Genomic DNA, 23,073 nt, shown 5'->3' on the forward strand with positions numbered 1-23,073 from the left:
CTTAATAGTGAAAATGGTCCTCTTCTTAAAATCCATTCCAAGCTTTTAAATATCCTCAAATATTGACTTTTTACATTCATATCCCATATTACTCTTCAATCTTTTTAACACTGTTGCCTGAAAAGGAGTATTCAAACACTTTTACTTAGATATTCTTCCTTTGCGTGACAGACAAAAGGCAGGGAACTGACTCGGAATTTAATTAAACAAGCCCTTCTTTACGTAACCCTTTAAATTCCAATGCTTAGTAAAAAATATACATTTGTTTCAACATTTACTTCTTATTTCATCTAACATCTTCAGCTTTAACTCACTGCATTTAAGTTCATTTTATCTTATTTTAACTTCATTCATGTTTAACTCTAACTCTTATTTTAACTCTATAAGTTTGGCTTGAGTCAAATACCATCCCAATTTAAGTGAAGTGACCAACTTTGTTCTCTGAGATAACAAGGTGTAGAGCTGGATGAACACAGCAGGCCAAGCAGCATCAGAGCAGGAAGGCTGACGTTTCGAGCCTAGACCCTTCTTCAGAAATGGGGGAGGGGAAGGGGGTTCTGAAATAAATAGGGAGAGAGGGGGAGGTGGATAGAAGATGGATAGAGGAGAAGATAGGTGGAGAGGAGACAGACAGGTCAAAGAGGCGGGGATGGAGCCAGTAAAGGTGAGTGTAGTTGGGAGTTAGGGAGGAGATAGGTCAGACCAGGGAGGACGGACAGGTCAAGGGGGCGGGATGAGGTTAGTAGGTAGGAGATGGGGGTGGGGCTTGAGGTGGGAGGACAGGATAGGTGGGAGGAAGGACAGGTTAGGGAGGCGGGGACGAGCTGGGCTGGTTTTGGGATGCGGTAGGGGGAGGGGAGATTTTGAAGCTTGTGAAGTCCACATTGATACCATTGGGCTGCAGGGTTCCCAAGCAGAATATAAGTTTGTTCTCTGTGTAGATCTCTCCACATGGTTCTTTGTCTTCTCTCTGAAGATTACTTCAGGGCATGTGCTTCTAATTTGTGGTTTGGAAGTGTTGGCAGAGTTGAGGCAGTTGACTCTGAATTGAACCCCATGATATACCTTTCCTTGAAATGCTTGATGTTGTCAAAATTGAAGGAAATCTACTCTGGTATACCCTTAGTGTTGTATCTCACTTGGGAGTACTTGATTAGGTCTGTGCAGCAAAATTAACTCTTTATACCACCACATTGTCTTCCAAAACACAATCAAAAGAAGTACAATGTAAAATAAGTTTCATTTTGTGCAAAATGTCTTTCCAGTCTGAACCTGTGAGTGTATAGGGAGATTTGATCTGCTCTGTTGCAAGCTCTAACTAATGACCTTTTGACCCGAAATGATCATTGATTAATTTTATGCCAGGATTTTTTTCAGTCACGACGAAATTCGTAACTCATTGTATTTTAACTGGTTCGATGCAAAGCCTCAGCATAACATCATAAACTTTATACAGCATTCCAGTTTTTAAGAGTTCAGATTAAGTTCTTCTTGTAAAAGCACAACACCCATTCTAGACTTTGCTCATTAAAGAAATTGTTGCCAAAGGTAAATATATGTTATGAAAGTTCAGCTGCTCTTTAATCAAACATAAAATGTATTGTAAAAACCGAAAGAACTGTGGATGCTGTAAATCAGGAACAAAAACAAAGTTGCTGGAAAAGCTCAGCAGGTCCGGCCGCATCTGTGAAGGACAAAACTGAGTTAACATTTTGGGTCCAGTGACACTTCCTCAGAGGAAACATTAACTTTGTTTTTTCCTTCACAGATGCTGCCAGACCTGCTGAGTTTTTCCAGCAACTTTGTTTTTATTCATAAAATGTATTGTGATATGTTTCGTTCTCCTTTCTCGCCTGCTTCCCTCACTTTAAGTGAGGGATCATAGAACATAGAAAAGTACAGCGCAGAAGCAGGCCCTTCGGCCTACAATGTTGCGCTGAACATGACTCCAAATTAAACGAATCCCTTCTGCCCATCCTTAGTCCATATCCCTCCATTCCTTGCATATTCATGTGGTTATCTAAAAGAGTTTAAACACCCTTATCTTATCTGTCTCCATCACCACCACCCTTGGCAATGCACTCCTACCACTCTCTGAGTAAAAAACTAGCCCCGACATCTCCTTTGAACTTTCCCTCTGTCTCCCCTAGCACTAGATATTTCAACTCTGGGGAAAACCTTCTGGCCTTCAACCCTATCTATGCATCACATATGTTCTGTCAAATTTCCCATCAGTCTCTACCACTCCAGAGAAAACAACATGCATTTTTCTATCCTCTCTTTATAGTTCATACCCTCTAATCCAGGCAGCATCCTGGTAAACTTCTTCTGCACCCTCTCCAAAGCCTCCACATCCTTCCTGTAATGTGACGACCAGAATTGAACGCTATACTCTAAGTGTGGTCTAACCAAAGTCTTATAAAACTGTAACATAACATCCTGACTCTTGTACTCAATTCCCCGACCAATAACGGCCATGCATGCCATATGCCTTGTTTACCACCCTATCTACTTGTGTGGCCACTTTCAAGGGAGCTAGGGACTTAAACCCCAAGATCCCTTTATACATCAATGCTGTTCAGGGTCCTGCCATTAACTGTATACTTTTCCTGAACATTTGATCTCCCAAAGAGCAGCAACACACACTTAGCTGGATTAAACTCCATCTGCCATTTCTCCAACCATATCTGCAACTGATCTACATCCCACTATATCCTCTGACAACCTCCGACACTATCCACAACTCCACCAATCTTTGAGTCGTCTGCAAACTTACTAACCCACCCGTCTCCATTTTCATCCAAGTCATTTATATATATCACAACAGTAGAGGTTCTGGTATAGATCCCTGTGGAATATTACTAGTCACGGACCTCCAGCCAAAAGAACACCCACCAAACACTTTGTCTTCTATGGGCAAGCCAATTCTGAATCCAAGTGGCTAAGTCACTGTGGATCCTATACATCTTAATCTTCTGAATTAGCCTACCTTGAGGGACCTTGTCGAAATCTATAGACTGGATATCCAAAATGTAGGATACATTGGAAACTCAAGGGTAGAACAAACAGTAAACTCAGAATTCAGGAAAGACTGGAAATACTGGAGGTAAAATTGGCAGATACCTCTGCTCTGCTAATCTAAAGAGCCAAATCACTAGCCTGTGCGATAATGGATTCATTGACCAAGGACTTAATTGGAGGTTTGCTTATGTTAGTGGAGCATGGAGCTCAGGATTTATGTGATTTGTTTTGAAGTGAGTATGTTGAATGCTGTCTATTCGCATTGCAACCCCTGTCAATGATCAGGCAAATTGCCTATTTCTATCTTTTTGCTTCTCGGTATTTGAAACAGATCACAAATGTGAGAAAGTCTTATGGTCGTTTTCTTGTTCTTTAAGATACGAAGACGACGGCCAACTCCAGCGATTCTGATGATCCCCCATCAGCAGTTCTCTGGCATATCAGGTAATCACACTGTACATATGCTGAATGGTAAGAATCCAAATCGATAAGATATGGCCTGATGTTTAACATAAATTTGTCAAATCAACTTGCAGCACCTTTTACAAATCAATCCTTAAGTCTGGACGATTCCTTAGTTGAAAGAAAACATGACTTTGGCGATTTTGTCAATTATTCAAAATTCATGGAATCTGTTGTTGAGCCATTACTTCTCTTGTATCCATTCTCTTTAAGCCTATCATCGCCTCGTCAGCTTATAATTGTTAAAATCCTGATGTTTTCTTCCAAACAGAATAGTCTTAACTTTCCCAACTTAACTTTCATAACTGAAGCACTTCATTTCTGGTAAGATCCTGGTGAGGTGCTTCCACATTTCTTCACCTTCACATCCTGGATCAATTATAGTGCTACAGAAATATTCAAAATAAAACCTGCGCTGAAGCCTTTCAAATGACTTCTCTGTTTCTAGTCCAGCGTTTGCTTAAAATAGCTTGGTCTATTTGCTGATAGCAATGCATTTTGTCTCACCCCTCTCCCCTTTATGATTTTCCTCCTCATAATAAATGATGCTGGTATAAGGACAACACTGTGTTTCTAATGGTAGATACTTCAAAATGGAGCTATCTTTGTGTTCACAACATTCATACATCAAAGACTGCAAGATGTCACGTTATTTCTCTCTTTCCTGCATGAATTGTATTATTTTAATTGCTATTGGGAGTTCTTTTTTTAAAGTTGCAATCAATTTCTGGATGATATTTTGCGCAAATTTGAGGAAAAATTTCCATCCTTGCTCCTACTACATATTGTGATGTCTAGCTCTTGATATCATATATCATATCGTGTGTCCACACATGGGAATAGACTTGCAATCAGACTTCTACTCCAACGAGTAGAATCCTGTCATAATGTTCAATTGAAATAAGTAAGAAAGGGTCAGCAGTAATGACAATGGAAGTATTCATTTAGTGTACAAGCAATTCTATTTTGTCATGTCATATAAGGTAAGTCTCTCTCCTCACTTGGTACTAATTACTTGCCTTTACATGAACGTGCAGAAATGCAATTAAATTGTAATTCTCGATAACTGGCTCAATGAGGCAGAGATTTGTATAACACAGATAAAGAAACATCGGGTAATCACGAAACCAGTCGAGCAGCAGGCATTGAGTTGTGCAGAGAAAATAACAAAGGTATAACTGACAATATTGACTCTGCATAGTCCTTCTTATAAAGCAATGGGAGAACAAAATGTTATTCTCAAGATTTACTTGTATTGAATAAACAACCTGTTCATCATGTTAAAATCTGATTCAGCTTGGTAACTGGGATCCAATGTACACAGCACACAAAGGAGTACAATCCGAGAGTGTGAAGCATGATTTAAAGTGAGCTAATTTGGAAAATTAGCCAAAGATAAAACATCTAACTACATGTAATTTTAACTTTGACCTGAATCAGAAATAACACAAATTTAAAATGACTTAATAAGCTTAAAAGGTCAAAAACCACACAACACCAGGTTATAGTCCAACAGGCTTATTTGAAAACACAAGCTTTCAGAGTCTCACTTGTTCCACAGGTGTTAGTGAGAGAGGTGGCATCAGACACAGAATTTATAAGCAAAAGATCAAAGGGTCACAGAACTGATGCGAATGTATTGAAAAAATCTAAGATGGCTTTAATAGGTTGGAAAGGAGATGCAGGTTTTGATTGATTAATATGCAAATCCCAGAATTTCTTTCAAGTCACTGCCTGAGATAACTAAAAGTTTTATCAGTATATCTCAGGTCACACCATGCATTTTATGTGTGAGGCCTTGTTTAGAATCTGTCTGTATTTTAACTTGGAGTCAGATTGGTTTTATTTCCAAAGTAGGTATTTATAAAATGCCACATTGACTGTCTACAAATTGTGTGCTCCTCTTGAACAAAATAGAATGTATCTGCAATACATCAAGAATGTTAGCACATTTGACATTGTACATGTTAGCCACTCCTCTGCCTGTTTTGATGGAAAAAAATACGTATGGAAGAAAATGGAGGCTCGTCAAAGTTCCATGTGAGTCCCATGAGTAAAAAGATTCATATATAATCCATGAGACTAATGCAGAAGCAATTAAAAGTTCAACAGCCAAATAAATTTAAGAAGCACCAGATACATGAGGAAACAGCACCGAGCGGGGAGTTTTAAATTGTAGCTGAAGGTCAAGTTCTACAATTATCTAAGACAAATAGGCAGTACTCTCTCCCGCCACAACCAGCTGCACTAAACTGGAAAATCAAGTGTGGTATCACCAGAAATTTGTAAATTCATTGACTGATAAAGAACTGATATTAGCAACAGTTCCTAAAAAAAAACTGTAATTTAAAGGGATTATTAAGGGATTAACTGAAAACAATGGGGATAAATGAAAACAAGAAATGCTGGAAATCATAGTGGGCCAGGCAGCATCAATAGAGACAGAGCAGTCTGAAGTTGAGTCTAGACGACTCTTCATCAGAAATAAGTGAAAGTCAGAGCTAACATAATCAAAGATGGAAGTGAAAAAGCGGTAGCACTCAGGCTACGGTGCCTGGGGCTCGTCCACTTCTGTGTGCTTTTCTTTTTTAATTTTGCTTGTTTTTCTTTGAAGTCTTTTCTCTTACGTTTCCACCTCGGTTGCAGCAGCATCAGTGAGTGGATGAAGATGGTAGCACGGGCCCAGCGAGTGGTGAGGCAAAGTAAATGACGAAGGAGGAGGCATCTGGTGGCAGCAGCGGCAGTAACACTGAAATGAGGCTGACGCAGCTCCACCCCAGCTCGAGGTCTCCCAGCAAGTGAGGAGCAGGTCCTAGGCTTAATCCTCTGGTATAGACTCTCAGGCTGAGACAAGGTTCCAAGTTTGTGGCTAGGCCTAGGCACCTGACAGTGGAGGCAGCGACAGCGGCAATTTTGGTCCCAATGCAGGACCCTGTGGCACTGATGGTGGCTGCATCAGGGGGTTTGGTGTAGCACGAACGCCTTGGTGGAGTTGGTAGAGGCAAGATAGCGCCGAGGAGAGGAGACTTCCAGCGGTCGTGTGGCAGTAGTTGCAGAGTGTAGTCGGTTTTGCAGCAGGGACTCCAGGCATCGGGGTGGAAGAGCTCGGATCCGGGCTCATTGCTGAATGAGAAGCAGGAGCTATTCCAAAGACCACCTAACTTTATTGAGATAAGACTGTAAGATGAACTTTATTGTTTTATTTTTCTGACTTTACGTTGTGTGTTTTGGTTTATTATCCGTGTTTTAAGATGGCACCTGGGAGTGGCGACACTTAACAATACTGTATTTGTAACGAATAAATCATTTTATTTAAAAAGTGCAAGCAATAACGATAAAAAGATGAGGAAACTAACCTAGGACACGAGAAATAGAGGGAATTCAACATAAAATGGGTACCTTTAACACCAAGTGATTAAGAAATGAAAAAAAGTGGTCTAATATGTAAGAACAAGTTAATATAAGACAAGAAAGTTCAGGTCAGCCAAGTGGAACGTGAAGGCAAGGTTCCTTACTAGTGTCCTAGATACCCACATGCATTGCATGAGCTCCCAGCTACAGAAACTTAACAATTTATTAAACCCAATATCTTACGGCATTAGCCATAAGCCTGTACTTAGTCTGGATTTAAGCAGAGATAAGATTAATTACTGAGCTCGTAGTAATAGCAACAATCTTTAACAAGATCTAATTCTACATACAGTTTAAGGGAGAGAACAGGCAGTCCACAACTATTACTTTGAATTTAAACAAAAAAATTTGAGGGCAAGAAATCAGAGCTAGCAAAAGTGAACTTGCAATTTAGATTAAGTGATAGGTCAATAGAGATGCTGTAAGAAACATTTAAGGGGTTATTCCACAAACTGCAAAATAGATAAAATCCAACAAATGTGAAAAATACTAAGGGACGGACCCTTGTGATTAAGAATAAAAAATCAATGGTAGTAGCAAACTGAAACAAAGATATATAATTTTGCAATGGTAGGTGGCAGATCAGAAGATTGGACAAAACATCATTTTTAAAAAAAGGTAAAATAATACTAAAAAATTATTAAGGAGTGAAAATAGTGCACAACTGTAAGTTACAAAGAATATATTAACAGAAAGGACATGTTTATTCAGATATCATCTTTAAAGAAAAAGAATTAAGAAAATTGTAATTGACTGTATTGAAAATAAATCTGGGCAATTAGTAATGGAAGAAAAAGAGCAGACAGATTGAACAGATATTTTGTTGGTTTTCTCTGAAGATGGAACTTGCGGTGTAGATAAGAATCTGTGGATGTATTGAATTTAGACTATCAGAATACATCTGATAAGGTGTCACATCAAAGGTTATTGTGGAAAATAGGTGTTCATCGTGGAGGGTTGACATTCGCATGGATAGAACATTGGCTGTCTAACAGTAAACAGTTTGAGAGTTGGTGCCGGGAAGTCATCTGACTACTTTTGTAAAGGATTTGGGTGAATGGGCCTGTGGTATCCTGGCTGAATTTGCTGATGACGCAGTATGAATTGGGATATAATTGGTAATCGTACAAAAATAATATTGGTTGATTATGAAGAACCATTGCAGAGTTCTAAATGGTAAATTGTGCTTAACTAACTGGAGTTCTTTTGGAAAAGGTAACTGTTACAGCACAGACAGACAGGAATTTGAACAGGACTTGGAGTCCAGAAAGGGATGTAGATAGCTTAAGGGAGTGGGTAAAGATCTGGCAAATGGAGTGCAATATCTGTGCTGCTCACAGAATTGAGAGGATATTAATACATTGGATGCAGTTCAGGGAAGGTTTGGTAGACTAACAATTAGAATGAGCAGACTGCATCATGAGAAAGGACTAGCTAGGCTCGGCCTGCATCCTTTTAGAGTCAGAGGTGACTAAGTGAAACATATGAGATCTCGAAAGGACTTGACCAGTTGGGTGCTGAAAGCATGTTTCCTTGTGTGGGTGGATCTAAAGCTAGGGATCATAGGAAAAATAAGGGATTGTCCAATTAAAACAGAAATCGGTTTCATATCTTAAACAATAGACTTAACTATTTATTAAATACACTAACTTTTGCAGAGATAAAGTTAAACAACATGATTAAAGCTGAAACATATGTTTTCAGCCCCCATTCACACAAAAGACAGACAAACATCCACAGCTGAGGGATAAAGTAAAAATAACTAGAGTGGCCAGATTGATGAAATGGCTTTCCTGGTCCATTATTTCACAAGCATAAACGTGGAAGCCTTGACTTTTTTTTTTCTCTGAAACATTGATCGGGGTGATCTTCTCAGTTCACTCAGGCAAACATTGCAATACTTCTCACTTATCCTTCTGCCCTTTGGGCTTCCACAAGCCACTGTAACAGATCAGGCCACAAGCTTTCAACACTTCATGCTGGTTCATCAGCAACCCAGAACCAGAAAATACAACTTTTCCATTCTAGACGATAGGCTCTATACAGGTGAAATTCTTCAATGGCATTAACCATGTAAATCCTTTTATGTATTTTATATAATTCAATAAGATCAAATTCTTCAAATTTCAGGAGAATATAGGTTCAGTTTATCTAATTTCCCTCCATAGGACAGTGAACCTCCATTGCATAAATCCGTGGCAATAATAACCTTTCCAACATTGCCAAAAACTGCACAGAACAAACCCAGTGTTGTCCAAGTAAGCCACTACACAGTTAGAGCATGAACTCATAACTGCTGCACTCAGATTCTTTTGTGATAAAGAAGAATTTCCACTAGTTATCCTAACTGCTAACTGTACCTTCATTGCAGATTACTATGTATTATTGATGCTCAACACTTGTATGTGTACAATCTCATGTATCTTATTATGAAGTGCTCTGCACGTTGCAGTCCCACTAACAGTACGATTAATCTCCTTTCTTTCAACATTGTATTATGTTCATTGTAAATGAACGTGTGAGTTGAAATTTTGAGGATCATCCTCCTATGTGATAAGAAAGATCAAACGGAACCAACTTGTTTGGGGCAGACCATTTTCTCAGGATCATGGGCGATCTTGTGGGAGATTGTGTGTCCTCACCTCCATGCTGTTTGGCAATGAGAAAAAGCAAATCGTGACCTTGATTGCATATTCATGTCAAGGCAAAAACCTTTGTCCCGACATGAGCTGAGTAAAATAAAAATCTGATCATTCCTCAATGACTTCAACAAATCCAAATTGACTTAGCTGTCCTTACACTAACTTTGATAACAGCAAACCATTTATTCAACATTAAATCCTGCCCAGTCAATCACATGGTAAATCCATAGAATCTACAGCGGATCACTGAACATCCATCCACCCAATATATAGAAATGAAGATGCATAGAAAATTGAAGCAGGTATAGGCCATTCGGCCCTTAGAGCCTGCACAATTCCTTATGATCATGGTTGATCATCCAGCCTTATTCCCATATTTTCTCCATATCCTTTGTGCCTTTTAGCCTCATGCTATACCGAACTCCTTGAAATTGTGCAATGTTTTGGTCTTTACTGTTTTCTGTGGTAGAAAATTCCACAGAGTCACAGCTCTCCAGGTGAAGGAATTCTCATCATCTCTGTTTTAAATAGAGTGTTACCCTGGTTCTAGACTTCTCTTGACTTTGGGAACGTCCTTCCTGCATCTACTCTGTCTACTCCTGATAGAATTTTATCACTTTCAATAATAACCCCTTTGATTCTTCTGAACTCCAGCAAATATAATCCTAACTGATTCAACCTCTCCTTACTTGTGAGTCTTTTCAACACAGGAATCAATCTGTTAAGCCTTCACTGCATATGCTTTATAGCAAAAGCATCCTTCCTCAGATAAAGAGACCAAAAGTGCATATATTTTCATCAAGGCATAATTTAATTATAACTGAAGATGTAATTTAAGCAAGACATCCCTGCTCCTATACTCAAATCCTCTCGCTACGAAGGCTAACATTCCAGTTGCCTTCTTAATGTACTACATGCTTACGAGTGAGTAATGTATGAGAACACCCAGATCTTGTTGCACATTTCCCTCCTATTTTATAGCCATTCAGTAATAATAATGCCTCCTTGTTTTTGATCCTAAAATAGATAAGCTCACATGTTCACATTATACTGCATCTGCCATGCATTTGCCCAACTACATAGCTTGTTGAAATCTTAGTGAATCATCTCCCAATCCTCCTCACTGCTCACCTTCTCACCAGCTTTGCGCCCTCTGCAAATTTGGAGATATTACATTTAGTTCCATTAGCTAAATCTTTCATACATATTGAGAATAACTTGTGTCCTCGCACTGATTCCTGTTATATCCCACTCATCACTGCTTGTCATTTGGGAGAAAAAGCTTACTCTTTGTTTCCTGACTGTCAACCAGTTTTCTAAATCTGTCAATATACTGCACCTACTCCCATTCTACACACTAATCTCTTATGTGTGCCTTTGTTCAAAGCCTTCTGGAAGTCCAAATAAGCCAGATCCATTGCCTGCCCTTCACCAACTTATGTCCTTGAATAATCCTGATAGATTTATCAAACATGATTCCCCGTTCATGAATGTGTCAGATCCTGTTGTTGTTTGCCAAGTACTCAGTTTCTGTATCTTTACTCCCCCCTATTCTCACATACGGACAAACAAGGAGGCATACGAAAGCACTCAGATTCAATCTTACTCGTACATTGTAGGCATGTTCGAACGAGCACAGATGTGAACGTGCAAGAGGGATAATTAACAAAAATCACATTTATTTAAGCTAACTGTATGAATATATCTACAGTTATTAATTGGATTTCTTCTTCACTGGTAGATGAAAAGAAGACCACAGTCTGCCAGGTACAGGTAAGAGAATTTAACACTGATATTTCTGTAATAATCACTTTCTATAATTGCAACCCACAGAATATTCCCTGTGTAGTTAATCTATAAGTATCAGTCCGCCACTGTGACCAATGCAAAAGTTATTCCTTGTTTTGCCCGGACACTCAGTGCCCGTTTTATCCCTCCATGTATGCCCCACTTAGTTCGCAGTCTGGAATCTGAATGTATCATGTCATGACTCACAAGGGGGCACGCTAGAAATTAAGCCGTCTTCTTCTCAGAGTCCTTACAAAATGTAAATATTTTAACAGTTATTATATAACGTTCCCGTATGTTCCGGAATTCCAGACCAAGATAGTTGTAACGATTTCTGTGTTTGACAAGAATTACTATTTATGACAAGTCATTAGATTTTGTTTACAGGAAACAGTTACAAGTCACCGGCACACAGAGCTACAAATTGCAATTCTAATTCCATTATAAACTGCCTCTTACAAACGCACAAACAAACACAAGCACACAGGAGAAAATAGGTCATTGGGGGGAAGAAAGCAAAGAACGCAGCTCAGTAGTTCGTATTCACGGGTCGCTTGTTGCTGAGTTGATCCTTTTTAATTCTTAATACTCTTCAGAAACTTGCTTTCCAGTCTACTCCACTGGATTGCAAGAGACACAGGTGCTGGTTAATCTTAACAAAAAGGCCTCTGACTAATCAGTTAAGAGTCACAACGACTGAAGCAAAGGTGAATTAGTTTTCATCATTAATGTCCCCTAGGGAAGGAAACTGCCAATTTTATCTGGTCTGGCCTATATGTGACTCCAGACCCATAACAATGTGGTTGACTCTTAACTGCCCTCTGGGCAATTAGAGATGGGCAGTAAATGCTGCCCAACCAGCGACGCCCTCATCCCATGAATAAATAAAAAAAGTGCAACATTTGTTTTGACAGCAGAGAACCAAGACATAAGCTCTTGAGCTGGTGGAGAACAAAATCATTTTTCGCTCTGACAATATTTTGCTCCCAGCTCCAAGTTTTCATTTAGCTGAGAAACAATCACATGTTGGCAGGCAAAATACCTTTTGACATTCATAATTGGTCACTAATCCAGAGACGAATCAACTTCACGTTGCTAATCAAAGCTGTATCATTACATAGTACCTTGTCTCTAGTTAGTTAATATGTAACACTATCTTTATAATAACTTACAAAAGGATGTGATTGCATCCTCACCGTATTAAGACTGTGGGCATGAATCCTTTACAGTGATCCATCTCTTATTGAATGTCTGTTGAAATGTGACATGTATTAAGTTATATCACTGTGATTCCCTCATGAAGAACACTATTTCAGACTAAGTCCTTCACTGTGATCCTTGTACAATTGTGTTTCCTTTGCATGGTTAATATTTGTTATTTCCCCACTGGCATTCTTGAGGAAGTGTTTATTATTAAATGTAATCAATATCACTTTGACCACTCCTCACTGTGTTGAGCTTCAGTTCTTTTCTGTGATCAGTTGTGAGCACGAGACCCTCCCTTTGATGATTTGCACAAGTGAGTGTCTGTGAACATTGCCATTAGCATGAGACTCTTTAATAACCATCAGTACGTGAGGTTTGGTCTCTCAAAGTATTCAGTATGCGAGTACCTCAAATTGATCAATGGTTGTGTCAGTGCCTGCATTGAGATCATTCTGTTTTCAGTGCACATTCTGATCAGTGTGCAGAAGTGAGTCACTCAACATAATAGTGTAATTGTGAGATGCTACGTTTATGCATACGTTTTTCAATGCGTTCAGTGTGATGGCGGCTCATGAATTCTTTATACCCGTGAGACCCTTTCTCATAGGCTGTTGGGACTCACTCACAGTTATGATCATGTTCTAGGATTCCAATTCTGTGTGTAATGCATTTGTGTGCCCTTGAATGTATTGGAGTGAATATGAGTTACTCACTATGATAAATAAGTTAATGGGTATCTCGTGTTCAGTCTGTGTATGACACTCTCTGTCCATCACTGTGATATTGCATGAATATGAGTCATTCGGTGTAATTGGTTTGAGGGGAGATCATCCCAGTAATACTTGCTTAATTGTGAGCCTTTCAATCAAATCAGTGAGGGAATGTGACCTTTGTGTGGGTGTTAAGACACTCACTTTGTAAAGTGAGGTGTGAGCACATCACTATTATCAGTGTGTGCTTGAGGACCAGCACGGAAATAGGCTGTCACTGTGTGTTTCTCATTGTGAACAGCAGCTGAGAATGAATGTCCTACTTATGTGAATATGAGAATGTAGATTTCTTACTCTAATCAGTTTGAGTGTGGGTGCATTATTTGACCTTGGACAGTCCGAGTGTGAAATCGCGTTTGTTCTGTGTTTATATAATATACTAAAGGCATATCAATTAACTTTGCTTAGGAAAATCCAATCTCAAAGTGTGACTTTTATTTTACAGTGATACCTGTATGAATGTAACTCACTCTCAACTTCTGTGATCATTGTCTGAATGTGTTCATAGAATCATACAGTACAGAAGAAGCTCTTTGGCCCATCAAACCTGCAACTACCCAAAAAAGCTACTCTAAATTTACACTATTCCCACTTTCCAGCACTTGGCTGATAGCCTTTAATGTGTTGACATTTCAAGTGCTGTCTTTTTTAAATGTTGTGAGGATTTCTGCCTTGGCTAATCTCCCATGCTTCCATTCCAAATTCCCACCACTCTCTGGATGAAATAAATGCAGATCTGCTCTAAATTTCCTACCTTTCACATTATGACCACTATTATTAACCCTTCGACTAATTTGGAGCAACTACTTCCCAGCCACCCTGTCTGTGCACCTCTCAATCTTCATCACCAAAATCAGATCCTCCTTCAGACTTGTCTGCTCTAAAGAAAAGAACCCAAACTTATCCAGCCTCGCTTCAAGCTAAACTACTCCATCACAGGCAACCTACTGGTCAATCTCCTCTGCACGCGTCCAGTGCAATCAAACTGTACCTATAGCATGGTGAACAAAAGTGCACACAGTACTCCAGCTATGGCATAACCAAAATCCTGTGCAGCTGCACTCTGCTCTGATCATCTATATGACGAATGACAAAGGAAAGTACCCCTTGATTAACCTATTAAACTCTCCAACTGGCTTCAGGGACTTGTGGACAATACTCTATGATCCATCTGTCATTCTGAGCTTCCTAGTGTCCTGCTATTCAGTTAGTACTCCCTTGTCTTGTTACTTCATCCAAAGTGCATAACTTCATGCTTATCAGTGTCTCTTCTGTCCGCCATCGATCAGCCTGTCTGACCAAACAATCTTTGGGGCATTCATGATGCCGAAGATATCATGGTTAGCACATTTAGTGAGCTGGTCACACCACAAGTAAGGGCTACGCAGGCAGAAAAGCATTGGGTGACCACCAGGAGGATGAATAGGCATGAACAGGAAGTGCAGGATTTCGCTGCGACCGTCCCTCTTTCAAATAGAAATGGTGGTGGATACTGATGGGAATAAATTCTCAGGGGAAGGCTATAAACAGCCAAGTGTTTAGCATTACTGTTGGCCCTGCTGCGTAGCAGGGGAGGGAAAAAAAGGGGGAGCTTTATTGATTAGGGACTCATTTGTCAGGGAAATTGACAGGTGGCTCTGTGGCCATAAAAAGTCTCTTAAATGGCATTATGACTCTCTGGTGCATAGGTTCAGGGATGTCTCAGAGCACTGCAGGGCATTCAGAAGGGGAAGATGAATAGGCAATAGTCATGGTACATGCCTGCGCTGATGACATGCATAAAAAAGAAATGAGGTGCTTCAACTGGAATTTGAAGAGTAAGGAAATGCATCAGGATGTGAAAACATGGGACATGTAAGGAACTTTTGAGGACAGGAAAGCGAAATTGTATCTTTCTGAATATTAAGAAGCCAGACTGGTAAGGCTGATGAACTTGCAGTAATGATCACCTTGTGGAAATATGAAATTGTTGCAACAACTGAGACATGGGTTGAAAGAATGGCAGGACTGGCAGGTCAACATTCCAGGGTATAAAAAGTTTAAGCCTAGTCATGGGTGGGGTGTAAGAGAGGTGGTGACATCACATGATCAATAAAGAAGACCATCGCTGCCGCAATGAGGAAAGATGTCCCAGAAGGCTCTTCAGATGAGACCATCTGTTTTAGAGTTTAGAAATTAAAAAAGAAAGGCGATCACTTTGCTGGGAATATACTACATGCCTTCCAATAGTCAGAAGGAGATAAAGGAACAGATGTAGACAGATCTGAGATGTGAGAGGAACATGTCAGAGATTTCAAATTTGCTAATGATAATTGGGATTGCATTAATGTGAAAGAATTAGATGGAGTGGAATTTGTAAAATGCATCCAAGAGAGCTTTTCATTCCTGTGCTTAGGTATGAGATGGAACACCGAAACCGATTCTAGAACCATAGAACCCCTGCAGTGTGGAAACAAGCCCTTCGTTCCAACAAGCCCACACCGACCCTCCGAGCATCCCACCCAGTCACACCCCACATAACCCACCTAATCTACACATCCCTGAACACTACGGGCAATTTAGCATAGCCAATCCACCTACCCCTCACATCTTTGGACTGTGGGAGGAAACCGCAGCACCCGGAGGAAACTCACGCAGACACGGGAGAACGTGCAAACTCCACACAGACAGTTGCCCGAGGCTGGAACCAAACATGGGTCCCTGGCACTGTGAGGCAGCAATGCTAACCACTGAGCCACCATGCCACCCGATTCATAGGGAATGAAGCCAGTAAGTTGTTGAAATGTCAGTGGGCAAGCATTTTTGTGATGTTGTTGTAATTCTGTAAGTTTCAAAGTCATTATAAAAAAAGATGAGGATAGTACAGAAATTAAGTGTCTGCACTGGGAAAGGTCAATTTCAATATCATATGATTAGAGGGGGTCCGACAAACATAGACTTTGAGCAGCTCCTTGCAAATTAGTCTACATTTAGAAAGTGGGATACTTTTATAAGGAGGATAGTGAGAATTCAGGGCCAGTGTGGTCCATCAAACATGAAGGGGAGCCAGTCCAGGTAACCTCAGATCTCCAGGGATATCGATTGTTTGATTAAAAAAAAGAGCCTATTTTAGGTATAGAGCATTATGAACAGAGGAGGCCCTTCAAGGAGACTAGGCAAGTGCTTAAACAAAGGTAATTAGGAGGACGAAGAGGGACCATGAAATATCTTTGGCAGATTGGATTAATGTAAACCCCGAGCCATGTCTTAAATATATTAAGAGGAAGAAAGTTACCAGAGAAAAAGTGGGGCTTATTCAAGACAGTGGCATTGGGTGCGTGGAGCCAGAAGATGTGTGTGAGGTCTTAAACAAATATCTTAAACAAATATGTACAAATAATGATAGAATCCCTACAGTGCAGATAGAGGCTATTTGGCACATCGAGTCTGCATTGAACTTCCGTAAAGCATTCTATACACACCCCTCCTCTGTAACCCTGTTACAGTGGCTAATCCAGCTAGCCTGCACACTACAGGGCAATTTAGCATGGCCGACCCACCCAACCTGCATACCTTTGGACATTGGCAGAAATCCACACTGACAGTCACATGAGGTTAGAATCAAACCACTTCCGGCTAGATGGCAGCAGGGTAGGTTGCTCCATTTGGAGCTTCACTCTGCTCAACTGTTCCCTTTCCTTTCTTTTCTCCTCCTCTTCTCTCTCCTCTCCTCTCTGCAGTAATTCTAACCACCTCCCCCACCCTATTTAACTACCTACCCAAGGAGCCGGGAGCTGAATGCACGGGCCGTGTCCTGCAGCGACAGCACATCAAGCGTGGGCCAGAGCGACAGTGAGATAGGGGCCTGTGAGGGGGCAGTGGGTGGTGAGAGGGGTCAGTGAGGGGGCAGCAGTCGGCGGTGAAGGGACAGTGGGTGGTGGGAGCAGGCCTTTTGCATGGCAGTGGTGGCCTCCTGGGTATCCAAGCATTAGAGAGGTGCCTGTACCATTGTGGAGATGAGACTTGGGACGCTGAAATTTGGACATCATGTTTTCTTGCTTACCTTTTGGCTCTGATAAAGCTTTTAATTCTGGTTTTTGTAACCAAGTGGGCACCAGTGAATGGCGACTTTGTCCACTTTTCACTGTACATATGTATTCCTAAACTTAGTACATATGACAAATAAATCTAAATCTAAGGTCCCTGATGCTGTAAGGCAACAGTGCTAGCCATTGTATTTCTCTTTTCTCCTATGAGTAGCACATTGTAGTAGAGATTTCAGTTGTGAGGGTTCTAGATCATGTTAAGATTCAGCTGGTGTAAAGGTGCAACACTCCCCTGCAACCAGCAGTGGTACCACTGAATCGGTAATGGGACTCATTGCTTTTTTTTATGTTCGCTAACAACTTGAATTTAAATATAGAAGGAATGATCAGTAAGTTTGCTGATGACGTGAAGATTTGTGGTGTTGTTGACAGTGAGGATGGGCTCAGGCTACAGTCTGAATTTGATCAGCTGGTAGTTTGAGCAGATCAATGGCAGATGGAACTCAGTCCTGATAGAGGTGAGGTGACGCATTTTGGGAGGTCTAATAAGGGGAGTATTTAGGCAATAAATGGTTGGTTCCATGGAGTACTAAGGAACAAAGGGACCTTGGTATAAAAGCCTGTAGATTCCTGAAAGTGTCAACACCAGTAGATAAGGCATTGAAGAAGGTATGTGGATTGCTTGCCTTCATTAGCCAAGACATTGCATGTAGGAGCAGAGTTTTGTTACAACTTTATAGAGCATTGTTTAGGTGACAGAATTGTGTGTGTAGGTCTGGACATCACATTATCTGAAGAGTGTGATTTCACTGGAGAGGGTGCAGAGGAGACTTGTCAAGATATTCCTTGGGATGGAAAGTCTCACTTACAAGAAGTGACTGGATCATCTGACTTGTTTCCCTGAAGCGGAGGAGGCTGAGGGGAGATCTGATTGTGGTGTTTAAAATTGAGGTACATAGATAAGGGAGGTTGTGAGAACGTTTTCCCCATAGAAGATGTGGATAAGGGCGACACGTGGCTCAGTGAGTTAGCACTTCTGCCAGAGATCAGGGTTCGATTCCAGTCTTGGGCTATTGTCTGCCCGTTCTCCCTGTGTCTGTGTGGGTTTCCTCTGGCTGCTCTGATTTCCACCCACAGCCCAACAATATGCAGGTTAGGTGCAGGATTGATTACGCTAAATTGCCCATAGTATCCAGAAATTTGTAGGTTAGGTGGATTAGCCATGGGAAATGTGAGGTTACAGGATATGGTGGGGGACTGAGTGGGATGTTCTTTGTAGGGTCGGTGCAGACGCAGTGGGCCAAATGGCTCCCTTCCACATTGCAGGGACTCTAAGAGCAGAGGGCGTGACTTTAAGGTGAAGAGTAAATGGTTTAGTGGAGATCTGAGATTTTTTTTCACAGAGGGTGGTAGAAATATGGAATTTGCTGCATGAGATGTTGGTGGATGCAGGTACTCTCGCAACATTGAAGAAGCACCTGGGTGAGCACTTAAAATGCCAGGGCATAGTACATCATGGACCAAGTGCAGGTAAGTGGGATTAGTACAGTTTTTGGTGTTTGTTGGTTGGCATAGACATGATGGCCTGAAAGGCCTGTCTCTGAGATTCTGTCTATGATTGTACAACTTTATGATCTATGTCGTCCTGTAACAGAAGATCTTCCTCCTCACTGTCAACCACAGCCAATCTTTCAGTTGTCTGCAAACTTATAGAATCATACTCTGCCTTCTACCACTGAGGCAATTTTGGATCCAATTTGCCATGTTACCGCGGTTGCCATGTGCTATTAACTTCTTTATATGTATCCCATGTGGGACCTTGTCAAAGGCTTTGATAAATCTATATAAACTATATTAACTGCATTATTTTCATATATCCACCTCCACAAAACATTCATATTTCCTCCATATGATCACCTTCTGAGAAAGCCACACTGATGATCTTTGATTAAACCAATTGTATCAACTTTGCTTCCAATTTCCACCTGTTCTCGTATTCAACTGGCCCATCTCCAAATGCACCCTTTCCCTTCCTCGATATCTCTGTTTCCATTCATGGGGTTAGGCTGGTCATGGATGTACATTACAATCCCAGCAACTGCCATAGTTACCTGGAATATATATCCTCACACCCTGCTTCCTGTAAGAACTCCATCCCGTTCTTTCACTGTCTGCATCTTTCCCCTGTCACCTTAACCCTATGCCCTCTAGTTTTGGACGCCCCTACCCTGAAAAAAAATACCTTGGCTATTTACCCTATCCATGCCCCTCATGATTTTATAAACCTCTATTAGGTCACTTCTCAGCCTCTGATGCTCCAGGGAAAATAGCCCAGTCTATTCAGCCTCTCTCTTCAGCTCAAACCCTCCAACCTTGGCAACATCTTGTAAATCTTCCAATTTTCACATCTTTCCTTTAGCTGACAGACCAGAATTGGCCTAACCAATGTCATGTACAGCCACAACATGATCTCCCAACTCCAATTCTCAATGTACTGACTAATAAACGCAAGCCATACCAAACGCCTTCTACACCACTCTGTCTACCTGCGACTCCACTTTCAAGGAACTATGAACCTCCACCCCAAGGTCTCTTTGTTCAACAGTGCTCCCCAGGACCTTACCATTAAGTGTATCAGTCCTGTCTGAATTTGTCTCACCAATATATAGCACCTCACATTTATCTAAATTAAACTCCATCTGCCACTCCTTGGCCTATTTGTCCATCTGCAACATTGGTCACTTTAATTTCTCTGCCATACTTACCAATTTGAACTTATCTGCCTTGAAACTGACTGCATTCCGTGCTCTCAGATCAATCCCTGACTTTCTAATCAAACATGCTGACAAGGATGGTGCTGTTGTTGTCTGGTATACTGATCTCTACATTCTGAAAGCTGAATGCTAGCTCTCAGACACCTTCTCCTATCCTCCCCAGTACATAACTGCACCATTGAACACCAGGCTACTGTGTCTACAACAATGACTAATCTCATTTCATTTGGTGATCTCTCCACCACTGCATGCAAGCTCATAGACCCCCAACACTGCAGAGCCCACTTCTACTCCTTCCCAAAGTCCATAAACAGGACTGTCTGGGCAGACTCATTGTTTCTGCCTGCTCCTACCCCACAGAACTCATCTCTTCCTACCTCAACTTGATGTTTTCTCCCCTTGTTTAGTCCCTTTCCACTTGCATCCGTGATTCTTCTGATGCATTACACCAGTTCCAAGATTTAAAGTTTGTATGCGTCAGCCACCACCTTTTTCAGCATGGACGTGCATCCCTTTATACAACCGTTCCCCGTTAGGATTGTCTCAGCATTCTCCGCTTCTTCTGAGAGAAAAATATCTGAATCATCTCTATCCACCACCACTTTCCTCCACCTGGCTGAGCTTGTCTTCTCTTTTAACTCCTCGTATTTTTCTTCAGGCCAAAGGTGTGACCTTTGGTACTGGCATGGGCCCCAGTTATGCCTGTCTCTTGGTTATTTACGTTGAATATTCCTTGTTCCAGTCCTACACAGGCCCCCATCCACAACTCTCTCTCTATTTCATCAATGACATCATTGGTGCTGCTTCCCCCTCTCCTCTGAAATTGGGATAGTTTATCAATCTCGCTTTCAGTTTCCACCATGCTCTCCCCTTCCCCCAGTCCATCTCTGAGCACGCTTCTCTTCCTTGACACCTCTGCTTTCCATTTTTGGGGATAGGCTGGCCAACAATATCCTTTACAAATCCACAAACACCCATGGTTACCCTGACTACACATCCTCACACACTGCTTCCTGTAAAGTCTCTATTCCATGCTCCACTTTGCCCATCTCAAATGCGTTTGTCCCAATGATGCCAGCTTCTACGAAGCAGCTGCCAAAAAGTCCACCATTTTCTTCAACTGAGCAACATGCACCATTGTGGTTGTCAGGCCCTCAGCTGTGCCTTGACTCATCTCCTGCACTCTTGCCATCACCCTTTTCTCCCACCACAGTGATAGGGTACCCCTCACTTGCCATCTTATCAGCATACACATCCAAAGGATCATTTGTCACCATTTCCTCCACCTCCAGAGCATTCCACCAACAAACATTCCTCTCCCTTCAGTTGTCAGTCTTCTGCAGGGACTGTTCCCTCTAGGACACCTTGGTTCACTCCTTCCCCACTCTCAACACCTCTCCACACCTCTGTGGCACTTACTCTTGCAATCACCTTGCCTGTTTACTTCCTTCGTCCTCATTATCCAATGGCCCAGATACACCTTCCAGGTGAAGTAGCAATTTACCTGCACTTCACTTAATCTAGTCTACTGTATTCACTGCTCATAATGTCAGCCCTACACTATGGAGATAAAACAGAGACTGGGTGACTGCTTTGAGTTCTGTCTGCAAAAAATGAACTTGAACTTCCTGTTGCCTGCTACTTCAACACACCACCTTTATTCCCTGGCCAACATTTCTCTCTTAGGCTTGCTGCAGTGAAGCTCCAGTGAAGCTCAGCACATGCTGGAAGAACAGCATTTATTTTCTGCATGGTACCCTGCAGCTTTCAGAACTCTATACTGAGTTCAATAATTTTAGGGCCTGAGGATCTTCTGCCATGGCCTTACCACAAGCCACACACAGCAGACCTTTTCATTACATGGGCTGTTACCACACAACCCATTGTCAGCTATTCATGGTGCCCATTAGCAGCTATTTATTCTCTCAGGCTGATCTTTACCCATTCCTTCGTCTGCCTAACTGTTGATTTCTCTATCTCTCTGGACTCCATCTCCACCTATCTTTTAATCCTCCCTCCTCAAACACCCCATTTTCAACATATCTACAAACCTTTTTCCAGCTACAATCAGTTCTGATGAAGGGTCACTGGACCTAAAATTCTTGCTTTTGTTTCTCTCCACAGATGCTGCCAAACCTGTTGAGTTTTTACAGCAACTTCTGTTTTGGTTTTTCCTTTCCAGTAGCTGCAGTTTTTTTTTGTGATTGTTCTTGAATTTGATTCCCTCAATTTTATCTCCTCATCTTCCATTGCAATCTGTATGTGTCTGTGAGTTACTATTCTGTCATTCAGTACATTTAAGACTGAGATAGATAGATAGGCTTTTGATTATCAAGGGGATCGAGAGTTATGGGGAGAAAGCAGTTGAGGAACTTATCAGCCATGATTGAATGGCAGAGCAGACTCGATGGGCTGAATGGGCTAATTTCTGCTTGTATGTCTTATGGTCTTATGGATTAGTGCGGAACTGAGTGCATTCTTCTCCATAACCAGTGTCTGTATGTTCATGAATGCCTCATTGTGTCCACTGCTTCAGTATGTGCCACTCAATGTGGTCAATGTGTGGATGTGTTACTGACTGTCATTTGGCATGCACTCACTTGGATCAGTGTGCATGCATTTCAACAGTCACTGTGTCTACTGTATGGAGGTGAACCCCTTTTGATAATCATTATCAAAATGTGCTTCCTAGATATTAGCAGTGTGACTGTGTGCTTCTCTGCCATTCTGGCAGCGTTAATTCTTTGGTGTCAATATATTTCTAACTGTAGATGTACCTTGACATAATGTTCTTCTCCACATCAAAACTATTACCTTATACATGTAAACTTCTATATTTAGTACTTTTTGTGCTCGTTGTGCCATATTTTCTCCTAGTATTACATTGCTTAGAAGCTGACTGCCTGATTCCTAGAAATAAATTCCAATAAAAAAAGTTGAAGACTAATGTAGTAATGTATAGACTTTTAACACT

At 41.2% G+C, this 23,073-nt stretch overlaps 1 protein-coding gene across 2 annotated transcripts in view; it reads left to right on the plus strand.

The window, feature by feature from the left end:
* The window catches only part of LOC109932079 (protein phosphatase 1 regulatory subunit 1A-like), a 75,552-nt gene that overhangs the window by 37,688 nt on the left and 14,791 nt on the right, over positions 1-23,073 (plus strand). For both annotated transcript variants that reach the window (XM_048616979.1, XM_048616978.1), the window contains exons 3-4: positions 3,399-3,465; positions 11,278-11,309. In XM_048616979.1, the coding sequence (XP_048472936.1) occupies positions 3,399-3,465; positions 11,278-11,309 (99 nt within the window). The remainder of the gene's footprint in view (positions 1-3,398; positions 3,466-11,277; positions 11,310-23,073) is intronic.

The sequence above is a fragment of the Rhincodon typus genome, chromosome 35, assembly GCF_021869965.1.
Source record: "Rhincodon typus isolate 14 chromosome 35, sRhiTyp1.1, whole genome shotgun sequence".
Lineage (NCBI taxonomy): Eukaryota > Metazoa > Chordata > Chondrichthyes > Orectolobiformes > Rhincodontidae > Rhincodon > Rhincodon typus.